Below are 11,098 nucleotides of genomic sequence, written 5' to 3' on the forward strand. Positions count from 1 at the left end.
CGTTTGTCACAAATGAAGTGGTAAACTGTCACCAAATCACCCAAGAATGGGAGTTCTTTTGAACAGGACAGTACCTGTGTGTTTGTTTCTCCGTCCTGGTCCACCCAGGCCGTAGGCGAGGTCAAGGATAGCCCGTTTATTAGATCTGCTCTCACATATCTGTCCATTTTCACCTTCCAACCCCTCCCTTCTGAATTTTCTTGCCACTGTGGGTCTGCTCCACCTTCTGAGGGGTTCTGGGAATTTTGTGACTGTAGGCATCAGGATATATGATAAACAGAGTAGCAGCAACGTATATGATGATTATATGTCAGTGTGTGTGTGTGTGTGTATAGAGTCAGTATACATGTGTGTGCATGTTTTGGGCTCCAGAGTGGTGAAGCGGTCTAAGGCACTGCATCTCAGTGCTAGAGGCGTCACTAGAGACCCTGGTTTGATTCCAGGCTGCATCACAACCAGCTGTGATTTGGAGTCCGACAATTGTCCCAGTGTTGTTTTGACCAGGGAAGGCCATCATTGTAAATAAGAATTTGTTCTTTAACTCACTTTCCTAGTTAAATACATTTTTTGTTTTATGTTGTGTGAGTGAGTGAGTGAAATAGGGATTGGTGCTGGGGTTGATTTGGGACTGGGTGGCAGAAGAACCTGACACCTCTGAAGACTGGCCACTGTATTTGCTGTAGGTTTAGTTTACAAAGTCATGCTGTGTGAGGGAGGGCAGGGGTTAAAGTTCACGGCTGTCACTGTTACGCACGCCTCTATGAAGAGGGAACGCAACACCCTGCTACAATTAAACTCTCCGTGAAGTGAAAAAGGTATGGACTGTAGGTGCGAGTAAGACTGACAACAAGCAGAATGTGGTACCGTTTACAAGGACTTTATTCCTTTACACGGTAATATGGGGAAAAGGGGCTGGACGGAACCAAAGCAAAGAAAGTAAATCTCAAACCCCCCCCCTCTCCTATCTTACCTGCCTACCCACTACTTACCTAATTTAGCACCACCTGGTGCCCTAACCAAAATACAGGGGGTGGTCCGCCCAGGTCTTACCTAGTGTGCCTAGACAGCGAATATGCTACGGGTATATGTATGCCCGCGGGCCTCTTGCCTAAGCACTCCCTAGGTGCCTTCCCCTTCCCCCCTGGGAACAAATGAAACAGAATATTAAACAATTTCACAAACAAACTAAAAAACAAAGGACATCAAATAAGCTCTATCTGAGCAACAAACTCACAAAACATATCAACTCTCAGCAATGAACTCCCAGCAAAATCAACCTCTATCAAAATCTCTCTGCAATGACCTCCCAGAAAATCTCTCTAGCAAAATATCTGCAATGACCTCCCAGCAAATCAAAAAAATCTCTTTCTCCTGAACAGAACACTGGCTTTTATATAGCTTCTGAAGGAATGGGTAATTGGAGACAGCTGCGTCTTGACGAGGGGTCGCGGTCAGCTCTCCAATTAGCCATGGAGTCAACCAATCAGCTGCTTGAGGGATTTCAGGAAGCTATTTCCTGAAATAAACACATGCAAATATACAAACTACAATACATAAACTGGGGAACGTAACAGTCACACACACACACACACACACACACACACACACACACACACACACACACACAATGAGTATCAGGAAAGCCAGTGGATGGACAGAAGGGCAGGTGAAAGGTCAGGGTTCATGACCCCTGGGGACTGGGGTTAAAGGGGGTGTCAGTGGTTCAATGGGACATGGGTGCAAGATGCTGCATTATGATGCATTTATTTTTACCTGTGTGAGTGCGTGTGCATGTGTGGACGTGTTTAACTAACAAGAATAGTAAACAACAACAAAAAATTGACCAACTGGGGACGTTTTGTTGGTCCCCACATGGTCAAATGCTATTTCTAGGGGGTTTAGGGTTAGAATTAGAATTAGTGGGTAAGGGTACAATTGGCTCAAATTGGGTTGCACTCTAAGTCCTGCTTCCCTCATTGTCAGTCCATGGACAAGAACACGGTCTATAACTGTTGCTCGAATTTCATCAGATATTTCCACTCTTTGTCTTCCTCTTCCTCTTCGTCCTCGTCTCCCACCTCGCATACACACTCGTCCTCGTCCTCTCACATTGTTTCTACTATCCATTCTCAGACTTTCTCCTTCAACAACTTGTTTGCTCTCTGAACTGGCTTATATTGGTTGTGTCGCATCATTTGAAACAGGCTAAATAAAATTTGAGTGGTTGTGTTCAATCAATGACATGTCTTCTCTAAATGTATTTGATTGTTGCCACTTGTGTTTACAGGTATGGATGACATGTGCATTAGAGTGCAGAATGTGTTTTGAGAATGAGAATGTGTTTAGAGTTTTGCTGAAAAGTCTAAGTGAGATCTGCAAATTGTCTTTTACCATGTGAAATGGTTTAAGGTATTGACACAGACTGCATAATTAGCTAAATGTCCAGGCAACTGAGAACTTTGTTCAGCCAATGGGTTTTAGTGTTTTAGCAATTGAGAAAAACTGTTTAAAAAAAATGAAAGTCTACACCTGTTGTTTATGAAGCATTTTATTTGAGCGTTGGGGTGTGTTTGTGGGTCTAAGTGTGTGTGTTGGGGACAGGTGCCCAAAGCCAAACAGTGGATGGATCACCGTCACCCAGACCTCTATTTATACTGGGCCATACAACAGAGTGACTGTTGCTCTTATTCTCCTTACCTATCTTTAACATGGAATGCATGTGAATGACGTCTCTGTCTGAAGGCTGAAGCCTTAGTACCTCAGTGTGAATAACTGAAAGTGACTGACTGTACAATATTAACAACCCAGACCGGAAACTGAAGGTCAAACCACAAGCCTTCTCACTTTGTTTTAGACCGTAGGTGCAAGTTGCCTCTCAAACCTGATCTTAGGTCAGTTTTGTGTTTTCTCCCTAACGATTATGGCTATAGGATTTGGGGAGGGTAGGTTGATCTTAGATCTGTGCCTAAGGGCACATTGATTTAACTCAGAGACGGGAAGTGATTCGTTTAGGGGTCAGAGTTCAGACTGTCGAACATGGCTCTGAGTGATAAACCTGAGTTTACTATAGCCCCAACGTGTATCGGGGATACAGCTATTTTAAACCTAGCTTCCTTTTCCGCTGAAAACCTGGATGTGGGAACTCCGTTCAGGCGTTTCTCTTACGCCTGCTATGTTTGGTTAACTTTATTGTGACTCCTGCCGGTCTGTCATCAAACTGGTTCCCAAACGTTTACTCGCTGTCCGTGACCCAGCCAAAGTCTTTCAGGAACATATTCAGATTTCGTTCAACTAACTAGTTTAAATGTGACCCAAAGGAAAACGTTAATGGCCCACAAGTAGGTCCCTGGCCCACCCACTTCCACTATTACTGTTGAATAGTCATGCGAGCAGATTAAATGAACATGGAAGCAAAGCGCTATCTAGGGTTTATATAGTGAACAGGCGTGTGATGGAGAGTTTTTTTCAAATCAAACAGTTGTGCAGTTCAGCATACACAAATACACACACACACACACACACACACACACACACACACACACACCTCCCACACACACAGGAAAAGGATGTAAGAGGTGTGGAAGCGAAGGCTTCAGATAAGTGTTGCTTTCAGCATCTTTGCTCCCTGCATGCTATTGGTTGGTGCTGTGCTAAAACCACAGCCAAGAGGCCTCAGCGATGTAACAGGAAAACAAGAGTTTACATGAACGCTTTATTCAGAGGTGTGAATACAGAGAATGACTCAAATGCACAATGATGTGAATGGAAACATTTTCACAACTATTCTTATCCTCTTGCAATTGTTAGCTATCAGACCTGGGTTCAAATACATTTGCATTTTAATTATTTGTATTTGAAATACTTATTTCCTGTGTATCTGAGTATTTTCAAATAATGCTGCCCGAATCAACTAGATAATTTGAAAGTACTATTTTAAACTATTTTCAAATACAAGCTGTTGTACACGTCGACCCAGAGCAACCCAAACATGTTCAGTGGGCGACATGTCTGGTGAGTCTGCAGGTCATGGAAGAACTGGAACATTTTCAGCTTCCAGGAGTTGTGTACAGATCCTTGCGACATGGGGTTGTGCATTATTATGCTGAAAGATGAGGTGGAGGTGGATGAATGGCACGACAACGGGCCTCAGGATCTCATCTCGGTATCTCTGTGCATTCAAATTGCCATTGGTAAAATGCAGTTGTGTTCGTTGTCTGTAGCTTATGCCTGCCCATACCATATCCCCACCATGGGGCACTCTGTTCACAACGTTTGCGGTTGTGAGGCCGGTTGGACGTACTGCCAAATTCAACTACGTTGGAGGTGGCTTATGGTAGAGAAATTAACATGACATTCTCTGGTAACAGCTCTGGTGGACATTCCCACAGTCAGCATGCCAATTGCACAGCTCCTCAAAACATGACACATCTGTGGCATTGTGTTGTGTGACAAAACTGCACATTTTAGAGTGGCCTTTTATTGTCCCCAGCACAAGGTGCACCTGTGTAAAGATCATGCTGTTTAATCATCTTGTTGATATGCCACATCTGTCAGGTGGATGGATTATCTTGGCATAGGGGAAATTATCATTAACAGGGATTTAAACAGATTTGTGCACAAAATTTGAGAGAGAAAAGCTTTTTTTTGAAAAAGGACAATTTCTGGAATCTTTTATTTCAGCTCATGAAATATGGGACCAACACTTTACATGTTGCCTTAATATTTTTGTTAGGTGTACTTGTACTTTCATAGAAAAATATCCATATACTAAATTCAAAATGTATTTGAAAGTAATTGCAACACTCTAAATAGTATTTGAAGTGAACCCAGGTGTTTAAGCTATTAATCATTGAAAGATGCCATACATTGCCTCAAAGCACAGCTTCATTATTAGCTTTGTGGTTGGCAATCACATAATTCAGTCAATGACTACAGTATGTGCCTGTAATTCTTTACTTTTTATTGACAACCACACAGACATCAAGTTAAGATCACTACTTCAAGAGGAGGTGGATAGATAGGTAGGCTACAACCTATGGATGATTTTGATAAACACTCAACTCAACATAAAAACAATGAAACCGAATTTTGAAAAGGCGTTGGAAGAAAAACATTTAATTTATATAAAAACGAGTGTAAAAATAATCTACATTAATTTGTACAATAGAACACTGTCTGAGTGTTTTTTACTTCCTTTTCTATTCTTTAGATAACAAAATGTTCAACATGTAGACTGCTGGAACTCCTTTCCTTGGATCAGAAAGTATATAGGCTAAACCTGTTTCCAGACTCAGTGTCTGGGGGGGTGAGGGCCTTTCTTCCTGGGCTGGGGTAGTGGTGGGGGCTGCTCCTCATCATCATCCATTGGTGTCTGTGGAGGCCTCCCTCGAGCCTGGGCTCTGGGTTGGGGCTCTGCCTGGTTGGAGGCTCTGGCTGTGGGCCTGGGGCCGGTGGAACCAGGTGGGGCCCCACCGGGGGGTCTCTGCCTTTGCTTCTGGCCCTCTGGTTGAGAAGGATGCTTTGTCTGGCCCTCTGGGAGGTAAGGATGCTGGGTCTTGGTCAGGGGGGCTAGTCTCAACTCTCTTTCCTCTGTGAAGGAGAATGAACAGATGAAATGAGGGAGGGAACAAAAGAAAGATACTGTAGACACCATAAATGTTTCTGTGCACAGAACACCACCACAATAGCCATAGACATTTGAGCTTTGGTCTGAAGCGATTACCTTCAAAGCGCATCTGGCTCTTGCGTCGGCTGAGGCAACAGCACACCAAGGTGATGATGATGAGGAGGAGTACCAAGCCCCCTCCCCCGGCCAGGATGCCCACCATGGTCAAGAAATCAAAACCAAACAGTGAACGCCGATCAATCAATTTTGGGACAGCTGAGATGAGGGTGGGGGATGAGGGGTGGAGCAGAAGGAGAAACAAATGAGATGTTTTACTGTCTTTTTATCTTTTTTATGTGGTGCTCCACCAATCTTAAATATTGGTCACTTTTTTTTCCTGAAAACAGAACAAGAAAAACAGAGAGAGAGAAAAAACAACAGAGAGAAAGAGACAGAGATACACAAAGATAATTGCAATTGAGCCCTTCAAAACATACTGTACCCTTGCATGTTGGTTTGATGATGTCACTTGTCTCCTCATTGACTGCAGAGCAGGTGAAGGTGTCTGGCTCTTTCAGTTCTTTCAGACCGATGATCAAGGTTTTTTTTTTTTCCCCATTTAAAGGCTGTCTGTTCTTGCTCCACTTGAAAGTCACTCCCTCAGTGTTGGTCAAGATACAGGTAAAGGTGACGTCCTTATCAGAACAGGTGAATTTCACTGAGGGCTTGGAGACCTTTTCTGGAGGGAAACAAAATGTCAGTGTCTCTAAAGGAGAGGATACGGTACTTGTATGGTTGGAACGAAAGAGAGAAAGAGACTTACCCTTCATACACAGTCTGAAGGACTTATCTTTGATGCTTTTCCCTTCGCTGTTGAACACCTCTGCTTTATAAGTACCTTCGTTTGCCGACACCAGGCCTTTGAGTTGGAGAGACCCATCATCTAAGATGTCCTCAGCCTTGCCTTGTTTGAACTTTCCATTCTTTCTTTTAAATATAACGTTGTCATTGTGTTTCCAGGTTATTTCTTTCGAACTCAATTCATTGTAATCAAGACGGATGGTATAGTTATCTTCAGGTTGGAAATAATAATTGCATGAATCTGTGATAGAAGAGAAGAAAAGAGATCAGAATAATACTCTGTTGTTGCTGACGGTAGCACACTTTTATTACATTTTGGGGTCAATAAAGAGTTAGAAAATGTGATCTAATTCAAATCTTATTATTGACATTTCTGGTCAAGCATTTATCTACAGTATAAATGACCAATTATGTATGCTACATTTCAAAGTAAAATAAGTTCATTTCAAGTACAACTGTTCCTCATAGTTTGTCAGTTAGGCCAACTACCAGGCAAATATGCTCCAAAACAGGCCCATAAAATAAAGTGTCACAACTTCTACCAAGTGTTTCTAACTTGGATCAAATTCAAATAATGCTACTGTATGAAAAGACATGTTCAACTGGTTGGGTTAGCCACAGTAACCCAGATCATTCTAATAAGTCTTCCTGTTTTTGTGTACTGGGTGTTTGAAACAGAACATGTCTAAAACCACAACTGTCTGAAAGGCCACAGATACTAAAATAACAGGACCTCTTTAAAACAAATGGCCGATCTGGGGACAATCTCATAGACACAGATGGTCAGATTAAGCCTTCTCCTTGAGTAAATAGGATGTTAATCTTGGTCAAATGACCAATATTTTATACATTTATATATCAAATGGTAATTGAAGTCAAATAAATTACATTGGCATGGAAAAAAAACAATTAAGTAAAGAAATAAGTATTGTCCCACATAATGATCTTAAAATATCTAAATAGCATTTACAATATCCATACAAATCATTCTAATAATGAGATAAAATTGCGATATCAAAGATCGAAACCCCGAACTGACGAGGTAAAAATCTGTCATTCTGCCCCTGAACAAGACAGTTAACCCACTGTTCCTAGGCCGTCATTGAAAATAAGAATTTGTTCTTAACTGACTTGCCTAGTAAAATAAAGGTAAAATGTTTAAAATGACAGTTACATTTACAAGATAACATGTAATAGAGGCACCACAGAAGAGACATTTTACGTCATTTTTCATGCCCACATCGTTGTTCATTTTCTCCCTAACATTGCTCAAATCAATGATCAAATGTAAAGGTTCAATAGCAATCCATGAATGTGACCATCAATAGGTAAGACCTTTTTATTTACCAGATTGACCCTATTTGATGATCATTTAAATGAAAAGCGTGCTATTTAAAATCAATAGAAACCCTCTTCTCAAATAACTGATCCAATAATTACTCATCTTTTTTACTTGTAAAAAAAAAAAAGCCCGGACTAAAGAAAAATCTTCAAAAACCAATCCAAAGGCTTGGGGGGGGTGTTAGAGGGAGAGAGTCTTACCTTCTGCCGAAAGAGAGATAAATCCATGAAGGACAAGGAATGCCAGTGGTAATGTACAGGCCATTGTGTTGTTACTACATGTACTGTGAGAAAAATGTACAGGTTTCAGTTTAGTAGTCAGACTCTTTCCTGCGTCTCACTGTCTGTGTCTCTGTGTGTGTGTGTGTGTGTGTGTGTGTGTGTGTGTGTGTGTGTGTGTGTGTGTGTGTGTGTGTGTGTGTCAGAAGAGGAAATGATCCAAACAGCAGGCCCTGTATGTATCTACTCCCTCAGCAGTGCAGAGATGTCATTTCTTAAAATAAGCTTCAAACAAACTCTTCATCTTCTCATGAGTATCAACTCAGGCATTTTCTCAGGCACATCCTAAACACAACCTTTTTTAACTTAGTTTTATTTTTTTATTCATTCATTGTGTGGCATTAAATGCCACAAAACTCCATATTAGGACATTCTCATAAATGATGAAGATGTCAACAAATGGACTTCTTTTCCTTCTTTTTTTATTTACATTAGTCATATAACGTTGACTTATGATGCTGGTTTCAGATCAGCTTTTCCTTTCTCAACCTAACGCTAGGTCATCGTTCAAAACTGACCCTGGGTCTGTACTTAGGAGTGGCAAGCTCATACACTGTTATCAATTCCAAACTGAGACCTATATACCCACTGGAGAGAACATCTGAAAGGATTAGACAAATGAAAGCAATATCCAGAATGTGTTGATAACTTTCCATTCCTCTGTCTACCAGAAGTACCCAGGTGTCGGTGACTGGGCTTGAATTGGAATAGGCCAAGCCAGTGAACTACAGTTTTCATGGATTGTAGAACTATGCTGACATCTAGAGTTTACTTGCATCACATGCACTTTTGAAATTCAAATAGCCTTTTGTCAACTTGAAACAGTCAGTATACCGGTAGTTTTAGTTAGTCTAAGCTACGAGAGAATGTACACCTTGAACTCGCCCCCGAGCTGACTAGGTTCTGCCCCTGAACAGGCAGTTTACCCACTGTTCCTCAGGCATGTTGGACTGGGACGCATTTGATTTTTTTTTAAAGCTTCTCATTTTACAGTGGGTCCACCATGGTTCTGTGTCGCTAATATATTTGAGACCAGTATATCCTGTCTCAGCCTCCAGTATTTATGCTGCAGTAGTTTATGTGTTGGGGGGCTAGGGTCAGTTTTTTATATCTGGAGTACTTCTCCTGTCCTATTCGGTGTCCTGTGTGAATCTAAGTGTGCGTTCTCTAATTCTCTCCTTCTCTCTTTCTTTCTCTCTCTCGGAGGACCTGAGCCCTAGGACCATGCCCCAGGACTACCTGACATGATGACTCCTTGCTGTCCCCAGTCCACCTGGCCATGCTGCTGCTCCAGTTTCAACTGACCTGAGCCCTAGGACCATGTCCCAGGACTACATGACATGATGACTCCTTGTGCTGTCCCCAGTCCACCCTGGCCATGCTGCTGCTCCAGTTTCAACTGTTCTGCCTTACTATTATTTGACCATGCTGGTCATTTATGAACATTTGAGCATCTTGGCCATGTTCTGTTATAATCTCCACCCGGCACAGCCAGAAGAGGACTGGCCACCCCACATATGCTCTCTCTAATTCTCTCTTTCTTTCTCTCTCTCGGAGGACCTGAGCCCTAGGACCGTGCCCCAGGACTACCTGACATGATGACTCCTTGCTGTCCCTAGTCCACCTGACTGTGCTGCTGCTCCAGTTTCAACTGTTCTGCCTTATTATTATTCGACCATGCTGGTCATTTATGAACATTTGAACATCTTGGCCATGTTCTGTTATAATCTCTACCCGGCACAGCCAGAAGAGGACTGGCCACCCCACATAGCCTGGTTCCTCTCTAGGTTTCTTCCTAGGTTTTGGCCTTTCTAGGGAGTTTTTCCTAGCCACGTGCTTCTACACCTGCATTGCTTGCTGTTTGGGGTTTTAGGCTGGGTTTCTGTACAGCACTTTGAGATATCAGCTGATGTACGAAGGGCTATATAAATACATTTGATTTGATTTATATTGCAGTTAATTTCGTTTTTGACTTAAGTAAAATATCTTTGAGTAGTAAACAGGGAAACAACGATCAAGTCCCAGACAGTTCGCAATAGAACATGCCATCGTTTATTACCTTAATTATTGGGGTCATCTAGTTACCTGGTTATATGATGAGCTCGTTGACAAAACAGTCCATGGGGGGCTTTTTACACGGATATGTATTTGTCAAAGGCCTGCGGTGGGTCTGTGTAAACTATGCGGTTATATTGGAGAAAGGTTAATAGCGTTGAATGTCACCTATTAATTACTGTTATATTATTGCAAACTATCAGCCACATAACCAGGGAAACTATACTACTCACTTTGATAGAACATTCAGATGTATCTGCCTCACTGCCTCTACCTGAATTATTAGAATTCCCTGGTGATCACAACACAACTACTTATTTTGCTCAAATAGATATAGAATGAAATGGTGTTTTCTTTGAAAAGATGGGTCTGGCCAGAACAGAACGTCCAGTTTTCTGCCTGAGCATGGCGCTGTTTAATGCAATTTTCTGTTGTCTTTTAACTACAACAACATTTTTTTTTTTTACTCAACTAGAGATTGAAATAAATTGTGTTTATTTAAAAAGATGCGCTAGGCTGACATGGACTGTTTCCTCACCTTACATGGACTGTTTCCTCACCTTACATGGACGGTTTCCTCACCTTACATGGACTGTTTCCTCACCTTACATGGACTGTTTCCTCACCTTACATGGACTGTTTCCTCACCTTACATGGACGGTTTCCTCACCTTACATGGACTGTTTCCTCACCTTACATGGACTGTTTCCTCACCTTACATGGACGGTTTCCTCACCTTACATGGACAGTTTCCTCACCTTACATGGACTGTTTCCTCACCTTACATGGACTGTTTCCTCACTTTACATGGACGGTTTCCTCACCTTACATGGACGGTTTCCTCACTTTACATGGACTGTTTCCTCACCTTACATGGACTGTTTCCTCACTTTACATGGACTGTTTCCTCACCTTACATGGACTGTTTCCTCACTTTACATGGACTGTTTCCTCACT

The 11,098-nt window shown here is 42.0% G+C and overlaps 1 protein-coding gene across 1 annotated transcript; it reads right to left on the bottom strand.

Annotated features, from left to right (window-relative positions):
• Positions 1–4,945: 4,945 nt before the first annotated feature.
• Positions 4,946–8,142, bottom strand: LOC115120887 (T-cell surface antigen CD2-like). Its single transcript, XM_029649873.2, has 5 exons — positions 8,009–8,142; positions 6,429–6,707; positions 6,108–6,344; positions 5,723–5,881; positions 4,946–5,589 (listed from the first exon to the last, which is right to left on the bottom strand). Exons 1-5 carry the CDS (start codon positions 8,070–8,072, stop codon positions 5,291–5,293), a joined length of 1,038 nt encoding a protein of 345 aa, XP_029505733.2. The 5' UTR covers positions 8,073–8,142; the 3' UTR covers positions 4,946–5,290.
• Positions 8,143–11,098: the final 2,956 nt, after the last annotated feature.

The sequence above is a fragment of the Oncorhynchus nerka genome, linkage group LG5 (genome assembly GCF_034236695.1).
Source record: "Oncorhynchus nerka isolate Pitt River linkage group LG5, Oner_Uvic_2.0, whole genome shotgun sequence".
NCBI classification, from domain to species: Eukaryota; Metazoa; Chordata; class Actinopteri; order Salmoniformes; family Salmonidae; genus Oncorhynchus; species Oncorhynchus nerka.

What these genes read in the sequence shown, in the direction of transcription:
- LOC115120887 (XM_029649873.2), bottom strand. Translation starts at nt 8,072, where the DNA reads ATGGCCTGTACATTACCACTGGCATTCCTTGTCCTTCATGGATTTATC. An exon ending in CTTCAGACTGTGTATGAAGG is followed by an intron (nt 6,345 to 6,428) that starts GTAAGTCTCTTT and finishes GTTTCCCTCCAG; the next exon opens with AAAAGGTCTCCAAGCCCTCA. An exon ending in GAGCCAGATGCGCTTTGAAG is followed by an intron (nt 5,590 to 5,722) that starts GTAATCGCTTCA and finishes TCTCCTTCACAG; the next exon opens with AGGAAAGAGAGTTGAGACTA.